The 23,117-nt window shown below is 52.3% G+C and overlaps 2 protein-coding genes across 5 annotated transcripts; both read left to right on the top strand.

Moving 5' to 3' along the window:
• Positions 1–1,058: 1,058 nt before the first annotated feature.
• Positions 1,059–7,833, top strand: LOC309400378 (uncharacterized protein). Of its 3 annotated transcripts, none has more exons than XM_081968818.1 (4): positions 1,059–1,246; positions 2,471–2,597; positions 2,976–3,077; positions 4,155–7,833. In XM_081968818.1, exons 1-4 carry the CDS (start codon positions 1,223–1,225, stop codon positions 5,612–5,614), a joined length of 1,713 nt encoding a protein of 570 aa, XP_081824944.1. In that variant the 5' UTR covers positions 1,059–1,222; the 3' UTR covers positions 5,615–7,833. The 3 variants fall into 3 exon arrangements, with proteins under 3 accessions (XP_081824944.1, XP_081824945.1, XP_081824943.1); XM_081968817.1 differs by lacking the exon at positions 1,059–1,246 and adding an exon at positions 1,257–1,833; XM_081968819.1 differs by lacking the exon at positions 2,471–2,597 and having other exon boundaries at positions 4,155–7,832.
• Positions 7,834–13,282: 5,449 nt separating this feature from the next.
• LOC309400338 (uncharacterized protein) lies at positions 13,283–21,517 on the top strand. 2 transcript variants are annotated; one of them, XM_081968765.1, is made up of 3 exons: positions 13,283–13,577; positions 13,985–14,053; positions 17,468–21,517. In XM_081968765.1, the coding sequence occupies exon 3, from the start codon at positions 17,482–17,484 to the stop codon at positions 18,310–18,312; it is 831 nt and encodes a 276-aa protein (XP_081824891.1). In that variant the 5' UTR covers positions 13,283–13,577; positions 13,985–14,053; positions 17,468–17,481; the 3' UTR covers positions 18,313–21,517. The 2 variants fall into 2 exon arrangements, with proteins under 2 accessions (XP_081824891.1, XP_081824890.1); XM_081968764.1 differs by lacking the exon at positions 13,985–14,053 and having other exon boundaries at positions 13,286–13,567; positions 17,468–21,516.
• Positions 21,518–23,117: the final 1,600 nt, after the last annotated feature.

The following is a 23,117-nucleotide window of genomic DNA, read 5'->3' as shown; positions in this document are numbered from 1 at the left end:
CCAAGGTTTAGAATACAAAATATCCCTCCCACCTCCCTTGTTCCCTCCTCGATGCAGACCCCGACCCCAAATAAAGTGGAGTAAAATATGGATTAAAATATAAGAAAGAAGACGTGGCATAAAAGGGACAGTTAGAAGCTTGCTTAAAGGGACAGGGAAATGTCATCAGCCTTCAACCACAACATGTTCCAGCCAACGTCCCTATGTCAAAAGTCCAAAACCACAAGGTTCAAATAAAGTTTGTTAATGACACGTAGCCCTTACCTGTAACAAAAGGAGAAGTAAGACCCCCATCTCCTCATAGGGCTTTTTCCCCAAGGTAACCAATAAGAAATAAGTTAAGTGTTTCCGTGTTACACTGTCTTTGAGAATGTATAAGAATGTGTGCTTCGATAATAAAGATTGTTCAGAATTTCCAATGCTAGCTATGTGCTAGCTTTCTGAACCTGGCTGCCAAATAAACTTTTCCTGTATCCTGAGAAGTCTAAGCCTGTCATTTTCTGCAACACAAAGATAGGGAAATTAAGAGGAGTGGGGTTTGGGGTAGGGTTTGAAGCCCGCAAAAAGTTTGGGGGAACATTTTTGTTTTTCCCACGGAAAGTCAAGTTGTTAGACCTGCGGAATCTAAGCCCCCCCCCCCCCCCCCCGGCGGGGAAGGAATGGGAGTTCTTGACCCTTCGGAAGAGCCAGTGGGGAGGGGGTGTCATCCAGCTGCAAGACCGCTTTTGGAAAGGGGAAGGGTCCCTCTCTCCCTAAACCCGCTCCTTCGCCCGGGGCGATCCGAGGCGGGGAGAGACATCGTTTTCGGTGGGTGGGGGTACAAAAAAGGGGGGGTGCCCCGCCCCGCGGAAATCCGATGCTGGCGCTTCCTTGCAACGGCCGGGATCTGCAGCAGCGGATGCGTAGAAGGATACGCTGGCCGCGGGGGAGGGTCGGGGTGGTTTCGGAGGCAGAAAGGTGGGTGGGGTGAGGAGTCGGTCTGGGTTGGCCCCGCCCTCCTGCTCCCGGAGGCCATGGAAAAACTACACTTCCCGGCGTGCAGCTGTTTGTTACCTCCTCCTCGGAGTGTAAATCTTGCAAGGCTAACAAAAGAGCAACCGGCTAAGCAAGCAGCAGCATCAGGACCGGCGACCGCAATACGGAGCCGCAATCTTCTCCATCCTTGCAAGATCCCCCCGCGGAAGAGTGGGGTGGGTGGGTGTGTAGGGGGGAAATTAGAGCCATGGCCGGAGGGACCCCCGAGCAGGTAGGCCGAGTGGGCCCGGGTCTCTCTCTCTCTCTCTCTCTCCCCCACCCGGCGCAACCCCGCCTTTCCAGGCCCCAAGCCCCCTTCTCCTCCGGTCGTTGCCGGAGCTGTTTGCGGGGACGCCGCTGCTGCTTGGCTTGCCCCCTCCCCTTATTCTGGAAGCAAACCACCCCCTCCCCAGGAACGACCCCCACTTTCACATTGCTGCCCGCGCGGGGGTCGGGGTGGCTCGGCTCTTAGACCGAGACCCCCTCCCCAGCAGGAGACGCTTCTTCTGCATGCGGCCCCCACCCCTCTTTGAGCGACGTGGGGGGGGGGGAGGAAAGTTGTTTTGCTCCGTCTTGCGGGTGGGTAGTAGGACCCGCGATCCCGCCCGGGAACGATGGGAGCAGTGTGGCGGAGCACAGAAAGATGTTTGCATGGCTTTTGAGAAAGGGGGGGGGGCGGGAAGGAAGGAACCCAACCCCCCAATTTCCGTCTGGGACTTGAATTGCAAAGGGAAGGCTGACAAGGCAACCGCTACCCACTCACCCACCCACCCAAGCGCTTCACTCATGGGACCCCGGGACGGAGCAGCGGTGGAGGGAGTGTGTGAGAGCAGCAGTTTTGCAGAAAGGGTTACCCAGCCCGGAAAACATCTGGAGGAGTTTCCGTGCAAAAGTGGCACGTTTGAAACCTGTGCGTGAAAGAAAGTTGACAGCTGGGGTTCAGACGGTCTTGGAGAAGGGGCAGAGAAGGGGCTTCCTCCTGCTGGCTTTGGGCTCTCAGAGAGCCCCCTCCCACCCTCATTTTGGCCCTGGGGTCCTCCCTTTGCCTATGGGGAGGAAGGAAGGAAGGAAAGGAATAATAAAGAAGTACAAAGAAGAAAGGAAGGAAGGAACGAAGGAAAAAGAAAGAGGGGGGAGGGAAGGAAAAAGGAAGGAAAAAGTAAGAGGGGGAGGGAGGGAAAGAAGGAAGGAAAAAGGAAGGGAGGAAGGAAAAGAGAAGGGAGGGAGGAAAAGAGCAGGGAGGGAGGGAAAAGGAAGGAGGTAGGAAATAAAAAATAAGGAAGGACAAAGAAGAAAGGAAGGAAGGGAGAAAGAGAAACACGGGGGAAAAAGAAAAAGAGGGAAGTTCTGTGGTTCCTGTGTACTTTGAGGGAGGGTCTCTCTCTCCACCTGGCTGGATGGTCCTCAGCCTGGCCCTTCTTCCTGAGCTGTCCTCACCTGGCTGTCCTCCCGACAGGTGCTGGTGGCCTTTGGGGAGGTGGCAATCTGCTTCTCGGCCGAGGAATGGGGAGAGCTGGCCGGATGGCAGAAGGACCTCTATCGCGACGTCATGGCCGAGAACTTCCAGCTGGTCTCCTCTCTGGGTAAAGCCTGGAGGGTTCCCCCCTCCCTGGGAGGGGGGGAAAGAGTCATGGGTCATGGGGGTGGGGCATCTGGGGCTGCCCAAACACCTCCTTTGCCATCCTGGTTGCAGACACTTTGATGCCCAGCACAAGCTCAGTGGACCGAGTGGGCAATGAACTGTGGCAGAGAATGACAGAGTTGGAAGGTACCTTGGGGGTCATCTAGTCCAGCCCCCCTGCTCAAACAGGAGATCTTTACAGAATCGGAGATTGGTGGGACTGTGGAGGTCATCTAGTCCAACCCCCTGCTCAAGCAGGAAACCCTGACAGAATAACAGAATAACAGTTGGAAGGGACCTCGGAGGTCATCTAGTCCAACCCCCTTCTTTCCCTTTGCAGAATGCCTGCTGGCCATCCCTGAACTGCTATCCCAGCTGGCACGAGGAGAGGTGACCCAGATCGGCACCGAGCCACCCCCAGCACAGGACGGGGAGTGCCCAGGTAAGGGGGAGGGGCTTCTGGGCAGGGCATTGGGGGTCTCCCACTCTGCACAGGCTCGGGGTGTCGGGTGGTGACTCTGAAACTATCAGCCTGGATGTGGTCATTTTTTTCCCTGGATGCCAAGAGGCAAAGAGGGAATTCATTAGGGGAGATTCCCAGTTTGGGGAAGATGAATGGTTTTGAAATACTAAATATAAAGAGGGAGGGAAGGAAAGGAAGGAAGATAGAAAGGAAGAAAATAAAAAAAGCAAAAAAGAAAAGAGAAAGGGAGGAAATAAAAGAGAAAGGAAGGAAAATTGCAGAAAAGAAGGAAAGAAAAAGGAAGAAAAGAGGAAAAGAAAAGAGGGAGGGAGGGATGAAGGGAGCAAGGAAAAGGACAGGAAGGAAGGAAAGAAAGAGAAAAAGGGAAAAAGAAACAAAGAGAACGAAAGAAAGGGAAGGATGGAAGAAAAAAGGTGAAAGGGAAGAAAGAAAGGAAAGAAAGGAAGGAAGGATGGAAAAAGAAAGATAGGAAGGAGAGAGAGAAAAGGAGAGAGAAAGGGAGGAAAGGAGGAAAGGAAAGGAGTAGAGGGGAGAGAGAAAGGAAGGAAGGCAGAAAAGGGAAGGATGGAAAAAAGTGATGAAAGGGAAGAAAGGAAGGAAAGAAAGATGAAGGAAGGATGGAAAAAGAAAGATAGAAAGTAAGTAAGGAGAAAGAGACAGATGGAGAGAGAAAGGGAGGGAAGGAGGAAAGGGAAGGGGAGTAGACAGGAGAGAAAGAAAAGATAGAAAGAAAAAGAAAGAAAGAAAGCCTGTGTGGCCAAAGAGAGGGGAAAAATTCCCCAGGCACGGAGAAATGTCCCCTTTGGCCTTTGTGGGTGAGGGGTCCCCCAAACTCAACAGGAATAGGACCTCTATTTTGTGGTGCAAACCCACCCTTGACGCAGTTCCAGAGGGGGAAGGAAGGGGTGGTGGTGGAACTCTCCAGCCTGTGTGTGTGTGTGTGTGTGTGTGTGTGTGCGTGCGTGCGCGTGTGTGTCTGGGCATCAAAGTGTCTGCAACCAGGATGGCAAACTGGGACATTTTGTCTCTTTGCAGTTGTGAGACCGGAGCAGGAGGCTAAAAACACCAAGGGGTTGCCAGGGCCTTCCAAGCAGGCGAAGAAGCCTTGCGCCCCCCATCCCTCCATGCAGGGAGAGAAGGCCAAATGGCCAGTTTCGCAGGACAGAGGAAAGGTGCCCCCTGTGGGTGAAGGGCAGGGCACCCCAGAACAGACAGACAGCCCTTGGAAGCGGGAGAAACCCTACAAGTGCCCCAAATGTCGGAGAAGCTTCCTGGGACGCGTCGCCTTGGCTGCCCACCGGCGTCTCCATCTCCGTAAGTGGCCCCGGCTCATCCCCCAGGCAGCTGGATGCTCCCCTCACACCCCAGAGCTGGCCGGGCCCCAGGAAGGCGAGATGGGCACTGGTGCTAGCCCTTTCCCCAGCAGCCAGGGCGAGGGCACACTGCCCTTTTGGCCAGAGATGGCGTTACATCAGCAGGGTCCACCGGCTACCAGCTTCAACCCCTGGGCTCTTGGTTACGGGCCGCAGCCGCTGCCTGGCCACCAGGCGCCTGGCCTGCCAAGCAACGGGGAGTTTATCTGTGACCAGTGCGGGTGGAGCTTCCATGGCTGGGAGGAGCTGGTCACCCACCAGATGGCTCACATGGCAGCCGAGGGCATCGCGGGCTCGGTGCCCAAAGCGGAAGCACTGGCACACCTGGCCACTGACCGGCCGTATGCCTGCGCACAGTGTGGCAAGAGCTTCCGGCACAAGCCCAACCTGCTAGCCCATCGGCAGGTGCACACCGGCGAACGGCGCTACCAGTGTCAGGAGTGCGGCAAGTCCTTCGGCAGCAAGGCATACCTGGCCTCCCACCAGCACATCCACACTGGCGAGAAGCCGTATGTCTGCGCCCAGTGCGGGAAGAGCTTCCGCCACAAGCCCAACCTCATCTCTCACCAGAAAATCCACTCGCGGGAACCTCTCGCCCACAGCAGCCCGCATCCCCTTGCGGCCTTCAACGGGGAAGTGTTCCTTAGCCAGCAGCGCCTGGCGCCAGAGTCTTTCGGTCTGGACGCCTTCCAGCCCATCCGCCTCCCTGCTGACACACTCCTGCCTTGCACCCGGGGCACCACGCCCTTGCCCCAGCTGGCCGGGATCCTTCCTCTGCCCTTGCCCCAGCCGGCGGTGGATCGCCCCTTCGTCTGCCCCGTGTGCGCCAAGCAATTCCGTTGCAAGCCGTACCTGGTGGCCCACATCCGGATCCACACTGGGGAGAAGCCGTACGCCTGCAGCTGCTGTCCCAAGCGCTTCTCCCAAAAGTCGAACCTAGTCTCGCACGAGCGCTTGCACACGGGCGAGAAGCCGTACGCCTGCCCACTCTGCCCGCGTGTCTTCAGCCAAGGCTCCAACATGTGGGCGCATCAGCGGAGCCACAGGAACATGACTGGGGCCGAGGTGGAGGGGGGACTCCGCCGGGGATACCCAGCCCGACAGATTCGGCAACCGAATTAGAGGAGGGGGCGGTTTCTACCGCTGTGCGCCTAGTCTCGGCTTCTCTCCCTCCACCCTCTATTCCACATTTTCCTTTGACAAGGGTGCACACAAAATCTACACAGAAGTTTCTCCTGCCCCCAAGGGTTGTCCCTGATGCCAGCAGAAGGTGCCTTAGTTTTCTTCTGGGTGTGTGTGAGAGGGACCCCAACCCCTGGCACCATGCCCTGCATCTGCAAGAACTGAGGAGGGGCTGGCAAGGAGACAACTGCTTTGTAGGATTTCGCTGGCATTCGGAAAGGCTCGGGAGCCACGTTGCGGAGTGCAGGAAGTCTTCGGAATACAGAGTGGCCAAGTTGGAAGGGGCCTCGGTGGTCTTCTAAACCAACCCTCTTGCCCTAGCAGGAGACCCTATTGGATTCCAGATGGATGGCTGTCCTGTTCTGTGGAGCGAAATTGGGGTAAACATCCATCAATGGAATTGTTCCCCAAAGAGTCCCGGGTAGAGGGGCACACCACAGAGGGAGATTTGGCTTATCCCCTCCCTCACGATGGTAACCCTTCCCTGTCCCTTGGGGAGGGAGAAGGACCAAGGGGAAAAAAAAGAGTAGGGCGGGTTCCACAAATGATGCCCCCTCACCCTGGTCAGATCAGTACGGGGACTTCGGTTTCGCCACGATCTACGGGACACCAACACCACCACCAACGGGCAAAACATACAGCTTAAAAAGATGAGCAGGGGGGTCTCTCGGTGGGAGAGCTGCATTGTTCGAGTCCCTGCACGCAAGTAAGGCTGGCCGTGCAAGCGCCTCACGGCACGCTTGCTCTCATTATTTCCCTATTTATAGAAAGAGTAGAATTTGGGTTGCTGGAAGGGGGTGAGAAGAGGCCATGTTGCCTGCTTCCAATTCCTGATGTCAAGTCGACAGCCGCAGGTGTAGCTCTGTGCCCGAAAGCAGCGCGTTAGTTCGTGTTTCCACCAATTTCCTACTGTATACTCTTTTTAAAAAATAACAAATAAAGAGGTAGATGTTTTATTCTATACAATTCTAATTCTAGTCTATTCTGATTCTATTCTAAATCTATTTAATTTATTCTCTTCTGATTGTACTCTTAATTTTATTCTATATCCTCATTCTATTCTAATTCTAAAGCTAAAGGTTCCCCTCGCACATATGTGCTAGCCGTTCCCGACTCTAGGGGGCAGTGCTCATTTCTGTTTCAAAGCTGAAGAGCCAGCGCTGTCTGAAGACATTTCCGTGGTCATGTGGCCAGCAACACCAAAGGCGCATGGAAAGCTGTTCCCTTCCCACCAAAGGTGGTTCCTATTTTTCTACTTGCATTTTTTACATTCTTTCGAACTGCTAGGTTGGCAGAAGCTGGGACAAGTCACGGGAGCTCACTCCGTTACGTGGCGCTAGGGATTCCAACCGCTGAACTGCGACCTTTCTGATCGACAAGGTTAGCATTGTAGCCACTGAGCCACTACTGAGCCTTTTATATTTAATTCTATTTTATTCTCATTCTTATTCTGTTCTAATTCTAATTATCTCTATTCTCTATTCTACTGTTATTCTATTCTCATTCTTATTATATTCTTCTATTTAATCTATTTTATTCTTGTTAGGGGGTATCTCCGTTGGGAGACAGAAAGTAGCACAGCGGAATGTGCAGCCAGAGAGAAAAACGTTGCTAGTAGAAACACACGAATAGAGTCACAGACACTGCTAGTAAAATTAAGTAGCTTTACTACTAAAGTCACTTCACAAGCAGTGATAGTAGATATTAGTCCAAACACAATTCAAAGAACAAACAATTGCTTACAGTCGCAGTTCACGTTCCAGTCATCAAGCATAGGACAAGCAGAGAGAGAATCGGAGAGAATGAGCTCTCCTGACTTCATCTTATAGCAAAGCTAATTACATCTGTTAGGTACAATCCACTCATTTAAAGTAACAGCAACCATTTGTCATGGTAGATAGATAAATATTGTCTGCCCAACACTAGGAGTATACTCCCAACAATTCTAATTTTATTTTATTCTATATTCTCATTCTATTCTATTCTAATTCTACTATTATATTTAATTCTATTCTCATTCTATTCTCATTCTATTATATTTAATTCTTATTCTATTCTGTTCTCATTCTATTCTAATTCTATTTAATTTATTCTATTCTATATTTTCATTCTATTCTAATTCTACTATATTTAATTCTATTCTCATTCTTATTCTATTCTATTCTCTGTTCTACTGTGATAATATTCTGATTCTATTCTGATTCTATTCTAATTCTTCCGTTATATTTAATTCTATTCTCTTTTTTTTTTTTTTTTCCATAATAAAATTTTATTGGTTTTTCAAGATTTATAGGGAAAAGGGTAAATGGACAGGTATACAAATTTTGGCAGTTGCAAAGTGTGTGAGGCCCCCCTCCCTCCATACCCATAGTATACATTTAATATAATGCATTAGTATATAATTGATTACAGTCAGCATATTAGTTCTATTATTAAATTCAATCAAATTAAACATTACAGTATAAAATCCAAATATAATTCCATTTTCACTTTCGGTCAGTTTATAATAATATGATTTTCTTGTTTATTTTTGTGATCTGAGTCTTCTTGCTATTGCCCCATCTCCCTCCACTGGCAGAGCTCTGGCCCCTCCCGTGTCCTGCGTGTCCGTTGTGGTATCTGGTGGTTTCTCTAGGAGTGTTTTATTTTTTTCCATAAAGGCCTGCGCCTCTATGGGTGAATTAATTCTAATTCTTGTCTCCTCCCAGAATATCAACATACCTTCAGGCATCAACCATCTAAACCACACCCCTTTCTGGTATAATTTATTCGCTAATTGCGAATAATTTTTTCTTTTTTCTCTAATCTTCTTAGGGATCTGCTTCAGAATGGTTATCTCCATATCATGATATATCAATGCTTGCCCCCTTTGTACACCCAGAATTTCATCTCTTGTGCTTTTTCTAAGGAATTTAATGTGAACCTCCCTGGGTACATTGTGTGTTCTAGCGTAAGCTGAATTCACTCTATAAACCAGATCTATATCCCACCCCATCTGTTGTTTTTCTTTGTGTATGTAGTCAGCCAGAATGTTTGTCATAATGTCCCTTATATTTTCCCCATCTTCTTCTATAACATTTTGAAATCTAAGATAATAGGACATTCTCTCAAATTCTAATTTCATCTGTTGGATGTCAAGATCTTTGTTCCCTTTCTGCACAGCTTCCACCCCCCCCCTCACCTCCTCCACCCCCCCTTCCACAAGATCCAGTCTCTGTGAGTTCTTATAAATTTGGGCTTGATTTTCTTTAATTTCATCTTTCATTTCCCTTAGCTGTTTCTTGATTTCCTCCTGGCCCTGTAAAATTTGTTGAAGCATTTGTTGAAAGTCCATCTCTGTAGTCTTAGGTTGCATCAGTTCTGTTATCTTGGACTGTGTGGCTGGACTGGATGTTACAGATGTTGGAGCAGATGTGGCAAAGCCAGATTTCCCAGGAGGTGGTCTTTTGGATGCCATCCTTTATAACATTAGAAGTTCAGTCCATATATAAGATAAACAGTTAGAAAAGAAGGGTAGCCAGGTGAGATCCGGGAGCAGAAGAACCAGGCAGAAGAGAGTCTCTCTAATAAGTCTGGCAATAGATGAAAGGTTTCCCCTAGAAAGTTCAAAAAGACCAATCCACAAGAGATTCCTCTGGGAGACACGGAGACAAAGACCGGAAGCCTGAATTTTAAAGGTGGAGTCAGGTTTCACAGTTCATAAAGACAACGGAAGTGTGCCATCTTGCCCTGCCAGTTTTGGGCACAGAGGCATATCAAAGTTTTAAAAAGTTCCAAAAGTCCTCAAATCACAGTAAATAGTGAAATTAGATTGCAAAGAAAATCATCCAACCTGGGTGAGGCTTCATTCGTTGGCTCTCCCCCCTCCTCCTTCCCCGGGGGCTGAGAGCAAAATTATTCCTCGCCGCTTATCCAAGGGGGGGGGAAACCCCCCTCCCTCCAGCCGCGCCTCCAGAATACTCCGAAAGTTATTTAAAGAAAGCTAACTAGTTCTTTGTGCAAAATAGGGCATGAAGAGAGAAGCAGCCTCACCGCACCGCAGCTGCTTCCTTCAATTGCTTCATTCTCCCGACGGCTTTAGCGAGGCGCGAAGCGCAGAAACGCGAGGCGCCCTCCGATCTAGCTCCCCGGTGCCTTGGGCGCGCGAGAGACCTCCCGCCGGCCGCCGCCGATGCAGGAGCTCCCCGCGATGCCGCCCCTCCGGCAGGACCCCTCTGAGGGGTGTCCTGTGCCCCCCAAGGAGTGGGGAAGCCCACCGGAGAGCCGGAGCGGGCAAAGAGCTGCCCGTCGCCGCTGCCGCCGGAACCGGAACTCATATTTAATTCTATTCTCATTCTATTCTAATTCTTTTCTATTCTCTTTTCTATTCTACTTATCAACTGCAGAGATTCACTGAACAGCTGTCGCAAGAAAGGAACGTCAGAGGTGGAAAAACTCACTTAGCGACGTAAATGTTGAGGACTACCTGTATATAGAAGACCTCCAAGGTCCCTTCCATCTCTATTCTGGGCCTCGGTTCTCGAGACTTTCCCAGTATTTTATTATTTTATTTTATTTATTATTTTCCCAAGCAATTCCGGCTGTCATTCCCTTTTTCGGCTTCGCTCCGCACTGGCAGCGCGGTTGTTAAAAAGAGAGTCAGGTGGGGGGCGTCTTGCTGCTTGCGGATTGGCCGATCTTTTTCCCAGGGACACTGACGGCGCAAGCCCAGATAAGCCGCCGCCGGGCTTTACGTTTCCTTCGTTTCGGTGTCGTCGTGCGATCCCGGTGACACCCCTTCGGGAGGGGATTGGCAGGCCAATCGCTGCAGCCGACCTGCCAAAGGGTTGCTCTGCGTCTCCCAAGGAGTGCGGCGGGAAGGATTAGGGGAGCCCCTTTGCGCATGTGCGTGGGGTGCCGGGCAACAGATGGAGAGGCTTTCTACAGAATGCAGAATTGGACGGTATCTTTGGAGGTCATCTAGTCCAGCCCTCTGCTCAAGCAGGAGACCCTCACAAGAATAATAGAATAATGAATGGGACCTTGGAGGTCATCTAGTCCAGCCCCCTGCTAAAGCAGGACCCCCCTCCATGGTTCCAGCCCCCTCTCTTGTTACTGTTTCAAAAGTCCTCCCCACCCTGCCTGATTCACTTAAGGACAGCAGCAATTAACGTAACGATTAAGGATGCAACTCAGTGACTGGATCACTTAGCAATTTGGCATTCAGTTGTGGTCATACAGGTGGTCCTTGATTTACGACAGTCCGTTCAGTGACAGTTCGAAAGTTACAAAGGCACCGCTGTTTCATGCTTAATGACCGTTATGGCAACCCCGGGGTGATGTGATTGAAATTCGGATGCTTGGCCTCTGACTCGTAGTTGTGACGGTCGTAGGGCCCCTGGGTCCCACAATCCCCTTTTGTGACCTTCCGACCGGCAAAGTCGACGTGGAAGCCGGACTCGCTTTACAACCGTGTGGCTCACTTAACAACTGCAATGATTCACTTAATGACGGTGAGAAGAAATGAAAGGACACCGTATCTTGAAAGACAAACCGTGCTCGACTTAAGGGCCACAACTGGGCCCCCAAATTCCCTCGCAAAACAAAACCATTGTTAAATGAACTTTGCCCTGTTTTAGGACCATCGGTAAACAAATCACCACCATTGTTAAGCTACTCACACAGTTGTTAAGGGAATCCAGCTTCCCTGTCAACCTCGCTTGTCGGAAGGTCGCAAAAAGGGATCGCAGTGACCGGTATAACTATGACTCAGCTGCTAAGCCATGTCTGAATTTTGAAGGGGTGCTGCAGCCGTCCTTCAGTGTGAAAAAGTCCTTTTTTTCAGGGCCATCGTAACTTCAAACAGTCACTAAGTCAAGGGCAAAGGCGGAGCTCACACCTCAAATGATGGTTGGTTTATGTCGGGTGGATTGCAGTGCCCGAATCGAGCCAGGTTAGCTTCACCTTTCAGGATTTGCATCAAAACAAACCTTGTTAATTCCTGGTCAACTGGAACTGTTGCAGAAAATGACAGGCTTTAGACTTCTCAGGATACAGGAAAAGTTTATTTGGCAGCCAGGTTCAGAAACATTAGCCCATGGCTAACATTGCAAATTCTGAACAATCTTTATTATTGATGCACGCATTCTTATACATTCTCAAAGACAGTGTAACACGGAAACTCTTTACTCATTTCTTATTGGTTACCTTGAGGAAAAAGCCTTATAAGGAGATGGGGGTCTTACTTCTCCTTTTGTTACAGGTATGGACTACGTCCCATTAACGAACTTTAATTGAACCTTGTGGTTTTGGACTTTTGACATAGGAACATTTGCTGGAACATGTTTTGGTTGAAGGCTGACAACATTTCCCTGTCCCTTTAAGCAAGCTTCTAACTGTCCCTTTTATGCCACGTCTTCATTCTTATATTTTAATCCATATTTTATTCTACTTTAGAACTGGGGTGCAACAAACCCTCCCAGTTCTTGCACTGCCCAGCTCCAAACACAGGAGTAACGCAGGAGTAATGTGCAACAGAGCCCACAGGCCTCCAGATAACAATTACTGAGCTGGAAGGCACCTTGGGGGTCATCCAGTCGAACCCTCTGCCCGAGGCCCTATATTATAACATTTCAAAATGACACAATCAGGGAGGCAGAAGGGCCTTGGAGGTCATCTAGTCCAACCCCTGCCAGAATTGCCCTCAAAGGGGGTCCTATGCAGAGGGGTTTTTTTTTGGGGGGGGGGGGAAAGGGGCATCCTGCTATCTCTCCCTTCACCCTCCCTGGAGGACGAGGCTCTTTTCCTGAGACCACCGCCCGCCCAGCCGCCACGTAGGGAGCAGCCCGGCCCGCAGGAGGGGGAGGGGAGGTCCTCCTAAGAAGCCCCCTCCCCACGCCGCCTTCCCCTCCAAGGTGACCCGCGAGGCCATACAGAAGGTCTCGCAGACCAGCGTCTCCAACCGGGCACCCGCTGCAACGGGAGCGCTAGGTGGGTGTCTCCTTTTCACAGCCCCCCGCCCCCTTTGCAGCTGGTGGATGGGGCTTGGCGGGGAAGCATGGGCTCTGGAGTCCTTCCCCAGGCGCGATGCTGCAGGGTGGGCGCTTGCCAAGGAGCCGGGGGTGGGGAGGGTAAGGCGGAGAGACCCCTGCCCACCCCTCCAATTGTGTTTGTGTGGGGGTGGGTGGAGCTGCAAGAACTGGGTGGGGGGCGCTTTTGGGGGAGGGGCTGTCCCCCAAAAAGGGGGCCCAAGGGACAAAGCCACCCCCGAGCCTCCAGCTGCAGGCGCAGCGAGCGTGGCTTGGCAAAAGCCCACTCGGCCCAGTCCGGATCCCAGAAGACCCCCTGCCCTTTTCTTCTAGCCGGGAGGGGAAAGACACCCCCCTTTCCTCCCCACGCGGGACCTCTAGCACCAAGGCGCAGCCGCATGGAAGGTGTAGTCCTCCTCCCCTTCTTCCAAAGGGGGGGGCGGAGGAGGAGGAACTGGGGAGGGGGTCGCCCGAGAGGAAGCCTCCTCCCCTCCTTTCCCCTCTCCGCAGGTCAGGGGAGGAACCTACGGAACTGGAAGCCACGCGACGTGGGGAGGGAAGGGGGAGGAGCTTTTTAACCCCCTCCCCTTGGAAGATCGCCCCGCCCCACCGGTCCACCCGCTCGGCTTCCGTGGCCAACCATTCTCTCTTTTCCTCTCTTTATATTTCCCCGCGTGGGGAGGGTGGAAGCGAAGAAGGAGGCTGCTTGCAGGAAGCGTGGGGGGGGGGATCAATTGAGTGGGGCGGGGGGCTCTAGGCAGGCGGCGAGGGGCTTCTGCTCCTCTCCACCCCGTTGCAGGAAGACCCGTGATGCACAGCCGCAAATCGCGCCTGAGGCGGCTCCCGGGCCCCACCGCTCCCGAAACGGAACCCGAAACGGGTCCAGGTGAGTGATGGTTTTTTTTGGGGGGGGGGAGTGCTGAGGGGTTCCCACAGCCGACCTTCCGGCCTGGCTGCACGTGGTCCGGCCGCTTGCAAAAAAATTAAAACAGGGAGGGGGGAGAGGAGGAAGAAGAGGAGGAAAGGACCCTTCCTCCTCTTTGCAATGGGGAGGCTGGGAGGAGGGCTTTGCAACGAGCGGGGGGAGCGGGGTCACCTTGGGGCATCCCTTAGGAGGAGGAGGAGGAAGAGAGAGACTAGATTTGCAAGGATTTGGGGCGGGGGTCCCAAGCCCTTGCCAAGCCATCCATCCATCCATCAACCTCGCCCATCATGCAATCTTTACAAAAAGCAATTTTGCAAAATCTTGCCCCCGCTTCCCTCCTTTTCTCGCCCCCCCTTGCAGAGGCCAGGTAAGAGAGAGAGAGAGAGAGAGAGAGAAGGCGCCGCTTGGCATACTGGGGTTGTCCTCCCCCGGAAGCCAGCGAGCCAGGTGAGAGGTGGGGGATGACGTCATCGCAATCCCCGGGCAGAGAGCGGGCGAGCGAGCGAAAAAACCGGTCTGGGCAGTCTTCTCGACTTCTCATGCAATCTCGGGGAGAAGAGGAGGGGGGTTGGTGGCAAGCTTTCCAATGGAGGGGATACTGCTGGGGAAGGGGGGTCCCTGTAGGCAAAGGGTTGGCTGGCCCCTGGGGGAGACCCCCTGCACCCACCCAACTCTCCCTCTCCCACCAGCCCCCCAAAACAATTGCAAACCAATTGAGGTACACACCAATTGAGCACGGGCCAATCTGCCCAGGGCTTGCTTCCTTGCTTGGCTGGCGGTTCGTCCCAGGATTTGCTTTTGGGGCCTGGGTGATCTAGAAAACAGGTGGGATCCTTTAGGAGGGAGGGGCTGTGTGATCTAGGAGAGGGGTCTGAATTGGGATCCTTTAGGGGGGCTTTGCGATCCAGAAAACGGGTGCCACATTTTCCTCCGAATTGGGATCTTTTATGGGGCTGTGTGATCCAAAAACATGCCACATTCTTCCCCGATTTGGGATCCTTTGGGGGCCTGTGTGATCCAGAAAATGGGTGCCAGGTTCTTTCCCAAATTGGGATCCTTGGGGGTGGGGGGCTGTGCAATCCTGGAGAGGGGTGCCAGGTTCTTTCCCCCAAGTGGGATCCTTTAGGATCCTTCTGTGTGATCTAGAAAATCAATGTGATGTTCTTCCCCAAATTGGGATCCTTTGGCCATCACCAACTTAAATGATTGCTAAGGGAAAATTAGTCAAAACAATGATCATTGGAAGAGAGTCTTTGCAACTCAGGGTTCAACTGTTCGGAGCTTGGGGGTGGGTGTTCCTTGCAGACGTCGCGTGACCCAACTAGGCTACATCATCAGTGCTGGAAGGGAGGAAGAGGAAAAGAGGGGGAGGAGGAGGAGGACTAAGGGTGCCTTAGTGCTCTCTGAGCTTGGTTGTTTTTGTTGCAGACATCTTGTGACCCAACTAGGTTAGGTCATCAGTGCTAAGAGGAGGAGGAAGGACTGTGGGGCCCTTGGTGCTCTCTGAGCTTGGGTGTTTTCTTGCAGAGGTCTCATGACTAGGTAACATCATCAGTGCTAGAAGGGAGTGGACTTTGTGAGGAGGAGGAGGGATGAGGACTGTGGGGTCCTTGGCGCTCTCTGAGCTTGGTGGTTTTCTTGCAGATGTTTCACGACCCAACTAGGGAACATCATCGGGATTCGAAGGGAGTGAGGTTTGTGGAGAAGAGGAGGAGAACAGCTGAGGGGGTCCTGGGTGCCCTCTGAGCGTGCTGCTTTCCTTGGAGACATTTCATGACCCAACTAGATAATATCGACTCCCATTCCCTTATAGCACTGGTGATGTTACCTAGTTGGGCAATGAAACGTCTGCGAGAAAAACCACCCAACTCGGAGAGCGTCGAAGGCCAGGCCCGAAATCTCATGTGCCCTGAAGCTCTAAGTCCCTGCCAAGCACTGTAACACCCTGCTCAGTTCCATTCAACTCCAACATTTTTATATTCTATATTCTATTTTATACTCTATTTTATATTCTATTCCATTCTATATTCTATTCTAATTTATACTTTCTTCTATTTTCTATTCTATATTCTATTCTCATCGTATTCTACTATATTCTATTTTATATTCTATCCTATATTCTATCCTATATTCTATTCTATTCTATTATCATATTCCAGCGATGGCAAACCTTTTTTGGCTCGCGTGCCACAAGTGGGGGGAGCGCAGGGGGGTCGTGTGCGGGCGTGCTGCACCCATAATGCAATGCGCGACCCCCCCAGTGCGCATGCGCGCACAACAGGCGCGACCCCCCCCCCCCAATTTTTACATGCTTTTTTCACCCTCCCCAGGCTCCAGAGGCTTTATAGGAGCCTGGGGAGGGCGAAAAGAGCCTCCCCCGCCCCCCCGGAGGCCCTCCGGAGGCTTCAGGGACCGTCCGGAGGCTTCCCTGAAGCCTTCAGAACACTTAAAATGACCCTACGAGCAAACCGGAAGTGACTTCCAGTTTGCTCGGAGGGTCGTTTTAAGCGTTCCGAAGGCTTCAGGGATGGTCCGGAAACTTCCCTGACGCCTTCGGAGCACTCAAAACACCCCTCCGAGCAAACCGGAAGTGACTTCCGGTTTGCTCGGAGGGTCGTTTTAAGCGTTCCGAAGGCTTCAGGGACCGTCCGGAGGCTTCCCTGAAGCCTTCAGAACACTTAAAATGACCCTACGAGCAAACCGGAAGTGACTTCCAGTTTGCTCGGAGGGTCGTTTTAAGCGTTCCGAAGGCTTCAGGGACGGTCCGGAAACTTCCCTGACGCCTTCGGAGCACTCAAAACACCCCTCCGAGCAAACCGGAAGTGACTTCCGGTTTGCTCGGAGGGTCGTTTTAAGCGTTCCGAAGGCTTCAGGGACCGTCCGGAGGCTTCCCTGACGCATTCGGAGCGCTCAAAACGATCCTCCGAGCAAACAGGAAGTCATTTCCAGTTTGCTCGGAGGGTCATTTTAAGCGTTCCGAAGGCTTCAGGGAAGCCTCCGGATGGTCCCTGAAGCCTCCGGGGGGGGGGGGGAGGCTCTTTTCGCCCTCCCCAGGCTCCTATAAAGCCTCTGGAGCCTGGGGAGGGCGAAAAAATGGCTTTTAAAAACGGTGAACTCAGCTGGCCAGCGCGCACATGCGCGCTGGCCAGCTGACAGGGCAGCGCTTCGCGTGCCCTGACAAATGGCTCCACGTGCCAGAGATTAGCAGACAGAAGATCGGGATGGATGGATGGATGGAGAGAGAAAATAGATAGATAGACAATGTGTGTGTGTATGCGTGTGTGTGAGAGAGATGATAGATAGATAGATAGATAGATAGATAGATAGATAGATAGATAGATAGATAGATAGATAGATAGATAAATAGATAGATGAGAGAGAGAATAGAGATATGAGATCAGCAGATAGAAGATAGGGATGGATGAATGGAGAGAGAAAATAGATAGACTGTGTGTGTGTGAGAGAGATAAGAGATAGATCAGAGAGAGAGAGATAATTGAGATATGAGATTAGCAGATAGAGATAACCAAATTAAAATGAGCAAGAATTAAATAGAGACGAATAGCAATTTAAACTAGGTCCCACCGTAGAACATGGATGCCCAACCTTGGCAGCTTTAAGACTTGGGGACGTCAACTCCCAGAATTCCCCAGCTCGCATGGTTTGACATTCAAGTCCCCACGTCTTAAAAGTTGCCAAGGTGGGACACCCCATCTTTAAGAGATTATTATCGTGTATAGTGGTTTCAATTTTTCACAAGCCACCTTGACATGGGCTGCAAATGAACAAAGTGGCACAAATCGGGGTCGCGATGTGTCTCTTGCCAACCACTCGTTGAAGCTCTCTTTGTTTTCTCCGCAGAAAGGGGTGGTCCCATGGACGGGACGGACCAAGAGCCAGTGGCGGGGCGAACCCGCCAGAGTTCCCCTCCGGGGGAGAAGCCATTCCCTTTCCCAGCCTGGGAGGAGAGCTCGGGGGACGAGAACGGGCTGGTCATTCACAGCCAGGTGGAGGAAGAGGAGCATAAATGCGCCATGTGTGGCGAGAGCTTCAGCCAGCCGCTGGGTCTGCTGCGCCACCAAAAGCAGCAACACGCTGGTGAACGAGCCTTCGTCTGTCCCGAGTGCGGCCGGGGCTTCAGTCTCAAACACAACCTCATCATCCACCAGCGCATCCACACCGGCGAGAAGCCCTTCGGCTGCGGCGTCTGCGGGAAGCGCTTCAGCCTCAAGCAGAACCTGCTCACCCACCAACGGGTTCACGGCGGCCCAGGCCGCCGCCCTTTCGCCTGCCCTGTCTGCAGGAAGCACTTCCGGGAAGAACGGCTGCTCACTGCTCACCAGAAAAGAGACGACTGCGAACAGCAGCAGCAGGGCAGCCTGGAAGACCAAACGGGGCCTGTCGATGAGGAGGGCGAGGAGGATTTTGCGTGCCGCCGGCTGAGGGTCAAGCATCAAGAGAAGCCTCCCCAAACCCAGGCCGCCTTTGCCCATCGGGGTTCCGGGGAACCCTTAGGGAGACGAAGCGGCCTTGCTGGCTCACCAAGGACCCGGCAAGCCAAGGAGGAGACCCCCAAAGACCCGAAACCGAGGCTCCGCAGGGGAGATGCTCCCTTCCAGTGCCTGACGTGCGGGAAGAACTTTTCGCAGAAAGGCAATTTGGTGGCGCATCGCCGGAGTCACCAGGAGCGGGAGTCCCTCAGCTGAAGACAAGCCGAGAGGGTGCCCTGCAGGGGCTGAGCGATCGGAGCAGTGGCGGGCAGCAGGCTTGAGAAGGGACCAAGAGCAGGCGGCCAAGGAGAAAGTGCAGCCCCATGCCCATCCTGGATCCGGTCTCTCAAGGGACATACTGGAAAAGATCTTTTTACATTCTCCATCAAGTCCCTTTTCACGTCTTGGGATCGCGAACTGACAAAAAAACTACAAGACATGGTGCTTTCCATATTTTTGCATTTTTGTACCTTCTTTTTTCTTTTTGAGCCATTTATCTCCCACCTGGATCGAGTGTCACATCCTCCCTTCCACATTTTGCATTCCGTTTTTGTCCCTTTCTGACGGAAAACCGGCTCATTTCTCTGAAGAATGCCGACCATAGCCAAATCGGACCACCGGCCTGGCGAGAGGGAGCAGGGTCAGAACTGTGCCAAAGAGGGGGGGGCAGGGGGGGAGGAGGTTTGGGATAGCCGTTGGATCGCCCGAGGCATGCGCCGTGAACAGAGGATCATGAGTCTCCTCGGAAGCAGTTCCTTTGTCATTCCCTGTGGATTTGAACCCGAGACCTACAGCATGGAGTGTCAGGCACCGTAGAAATACTTCCATTGACAACTACGTTGTGGAACTAGCTGGAACATGCCAGCATCTTTGGGCTGCTTGGTTATGCAAGAATCCACCAAGGAATGGAGGAACCCGCCAGAGATTGTGCCCCACAGAAAGTTCCTGACCGCTCCCTTTGTTGAAATGGCAAAGAGAGGTCGCTTGGAAGATCAGAGTCTGTGAAGACCTTGGAGAAGCGGGAAGGAGAACTCAGAATTTGGAGGGGCTGTGTTCCCAAAGACACCCACCCCCCAATCCCCTTTCCCTGCAAGTTTTGCCTGTGGAGAAGACTCCTTCCCGCTCTGCCTCCCTTCGCTGTGGAGCTGTGCCTCGGCGCCTCCCCGCTGCTCAGCGGGTTTTGCCGCTCCTGTTGACTGTTACCATGTTCGGCCTATTTTAGAAGCTTTCAAGCACTCCTGGTTGAGCTGGACCTGTTGAGCTACAGCAGAGTTGCTGCCTTGCCAAGGGGGTCTTGTCTGGGGTGCGATACTGCAGTATACGAAGGTCTCCAAGTGGAGGGGTGAGAAAAGGGGGTCTCGGAGTGGGGCAGTGCAGGACAAAGGCTGACTGTGCTCTCTCCTTTGTGCTCTCTCTTTTCCTTTCTTCCCTCCCTCCTTTCTCTTCTTTCACCCTCTTTTTCTGTTTTGTTTTTTCCCCTTCCTTCCTTCCCTCTTTCTCTCTCTCTTTTCTTTTGCTTCCCTCCTTTCTTTCTCCTCTTTTTCCATTCCTTTCTTTCTCACTGGCTCGCTCTCACTCTCTTGATTTCTTTTTCTGTTTTCTTTTTCTCTTTTCCTTCCTTCCCTCTCTCCCTTTTTCTGTTTCCTTCCTTCCTTTTCACCTTTCTTCCTCCCTCCCCCTCTTTTTTTCCCTTCCCGTCTTCCTCCCTCCCCTTTTTCCTTCCCTCCTTCCTTCCGTCCTCTCTCTTCCTCTTTTCCTTCCTTACCACCTCCCTCCCCCTTTTCCTTCCCATTTTCCTTTCTTCCTCCCTCCCCTCCCCATCCCTTTCCTTCCTTCCCTCCCTCTCTTCTTCCTTCGTTCCACTCTCCCTCCTCATTTTATCTTCCTCCCTCCCTCCCTCATGCACGCCTAGCCACCCACACCATTCTTGCATCCCCCCCAGAGCAAATCACCCTGCAGAATTTCTCCCCTTTGGCTCTTCAGAGTCGTTCCAGTGGCTGCTTCACAGTGGGGTTGGGGGCATGTGACAGCACCCCTTGCTGTATCACCCCCATGAAGCCCAAGTCCCAAATCTGAACTTCGTCCAGTTTGCTTCTCAATTCTGGCTGCGGGACCATAACCGTAAATTAGCACCTATAAATTGTGGCACCCCAGAATCCAGGTTCTTTTCTCCACAGATGTTGGCGTCCCCATGCCATGCTCTCCCCTTCGCCCTCATCCTTAGCTCACCCAGGAACCCTATCAATTTATGCACTGACAGAGGGACAACCTCTCTCTATGCCCACCCAAACTCAACTTATGATTGCTCCACTGTAGAAATGGAATAAAATAAATAAAACACCCTCCTCCCCACTCGGGGTGCTTCCCCTCCCCACTCAGGGAGGGAGGGAACACCCCATTCTTAAGGCAGTCAGTGCATGGGCCAAACCACTACAGATCAACCCCGTTAAATTTACCGCAGCCGTTTCCCCCTTGGCATATTTGTGTGGACCGAGCCTGGTGTCTCTCTCCGTCTCTCTCTCCTGCCTGGCGTGGGGGAGGGGGGAAGAGGAAGCAAATCCCCCCTCATGCCTCCAGTGACCTCTGACCTTCCAGCCATTTGGCTGGTGAGAGGAGGCAGCCAGCCTCTGGGTGAGCAGGACAGGGGCCGAGAAGGGGCTCTTCTCTTAGTTGCCAGGTGTCCTATTGGGGGAACCCCGTCCTCGCCCTGCCAAATTTGGAGTGTGGGGAGATATGCAAAATTCTGCAGTTTTTGTAAGGAAGGAATCACCCGCCCCACACCCCAGGAAATCTTGCGATAGCGATGACCGGGTCGTGCGATGCATCTCCCGGCCACATCTAGAGAGCGGCGTTCTCTCGGAATCGTCACATCTGCGGGGCTGCTGTCTCGGGATGTGGGGTAAGTCTCAGCTGGGGAACAGACTCCTCCTGCCCCCACCCAAAGGGAGCCCCCAGAGGGTGCCACTGGTGGTCATCGGGACCAGTTCCACAGGCAGTTGGGGACTGTCGTGGTCCTTGGTACGTGTTCAATCCCGAAGTATCTGTTCACTTCTAGGGGAACGGAGCGTTACCCTCAGAAAGAAAAATTTCACGGCAAGTGAAAGTATATTTTTTTGGGGGGTGGAGGGTTTCATTTCCTGTTTAACTCTACCGAGGCCTTGCCCCCGCTCTCCCCCTCCTCCCAGGATGGCCCCTCCTGAAAACATTCGCGCAGCCTCTTGCCACACTGACAACAGACTCCTGGACGATTCAGCCGCCTCCCTCTTTCCACAGAGGCGGAAAAGTACCAGGGTGGGGGGTCTGGGCTGCTTGGGGATATGGGGGGGGGTTCCCCCTCCACGGGGCACCGGCTGCAAACGGTTGTGCTTGGGCGATGATGCACCTTAATTCTTCCTCCTCCCAGCGGCTGGAGTCTCTTTCTCCATTGAATAAAACATTTTGCCTTCCGTTCAGTGCCTCGTCGGTGCTTTTTGGTGGATCAGGCCGATGGAGCGTTGGGGGAGGGGATGGGTGAGTATGGCTGACTGGGTGGATGTGGTCAGCTTGAGGCCACTCCCCAAACTGCTGGCATGTTTCCTCTTTGCACTGGGTAGACTGGGCCGAAGCCACGCTGGCCCGATTGTTTCCTTTTTGCATTGGGTAAACCGGACCGAAGCGATACAGGCTGTCCTCTTACATTTTCCAGGGTGGCCTCACGGGCCTTTGAGCACTCCTGATTTAAAGAAAGGGTGCAAAAGGAGGGACAGAATGAAATGGGAATAGCAAAAATGAACATAATTTGGATTTCTTTTCAATGGTGAAATAGCATTGTTAAATTGTCCCATAGCAAGTTGTCAGACAAGTGGGCCATGCGAGTTGGCCAGTGAGTTGGCCACCGCAAGTTGTTCCATTGTTCCCGGATTCCACTTGCTCCTCCTCACCTAGTTGCCCTTTTTACTCAATCACTTACCTTTTCAAAAATCTTCAGAGCTCCTGAATAGGTTGACCCATCCACTGAAGCTCTTGGTTTCAACCAACAGCCAGTAAGAGGTCCTTGTGGTGCCGCTGCCACATGGAAACCAATGAAGCCTGCCACTCTGCTGCCTTGTGGCTGAAACACGGCAACCTTTTACTCAGACGCTGAAAGAAGTGGCAAGAACGGGATAGGAAACGGCAGCGCCAGCATCTGAGTAAAAGATGGTTGCTTTCCCGCCGCTTGGATCAGATTCCTCTGGAGTTCTTCGAAAAGGGAAAGCAAGCGATTGGAAATGGGGTGGAGAAGAGCAAGTGTGATCCAGGAGGCTAGCGAAGACCCGGCAGGGTGGGATTGGATGGGGGAAATAGGGAGGGGGCGTGTTGCAGCATCTGGTTGGCTGTAAATGCGAATGACCACGGTGTGTCGCTAAGTGAACCATCTTAACTCGAGGACAATGGAGAGATTGTTCCTCAGCCTGCGAAAACAAGATATTTGCCAGGAGTGGTCAGTGTGGAGGAAGGGTGAAACGTGGACCGGCTTCGTGGATGAGGGGTGGGCAGACTGGATCCTTGAAGGGTGGGAGGCTTGCATGGCAGCTCTGGTGGGGCACAGGGAAGAGGGTGTGAATGCCTTGCGGCATGCCAAGCTGGAGGGAGGGGGTGGCACCTTCTGCACTGTTGGTAGGGCAGCCCTCTCTGTGCTTGCTGGTTTTTCGCCCACTCCCACCCTCCAAATCCAGCCAGGATTGGGGCCAGTCCCCTTTCCCGCTTCTTTCAATTTCAGAACATGTTCTGACCCAGCCTTAGCAGAAGCAAGAAACAGACTCCTTGTCACGAAAGACTCCTTGTCTTTATTTATCTTCTGTGAATTAATGGCATTCACCCACCGAAAAGTCCAGGCAATAATCCTTCAAGGATTAACTGCACTACAGACCTTATCAGTTCCTTGACCTCCCAGCTGAAAATCAGTTCTGGCAAGCAGTCTTTGATGCACGAAACACAATGATCAAACTCTTCAGAAATATGAATTGTTGTCTCCTACGACAACTGCTCCTCTTTCTATTTAT

The sequence above is a fragment of the Natrix helvetica genome (genome assembly GCF_964273705.1).
Source record: "Natrix helvetica genome assembly, chromosome: W".
Lineage (NCBI taxonomy): Eukaryota > Metazoa > Chordata > Lepidosauria > Squamata > Natricidae > Natrix > Natrix helvetica.
Note: the sequence above shows the minus strand (reverse complement) of the source record. Positions and strands in the feature narration are given on the sequence as shown.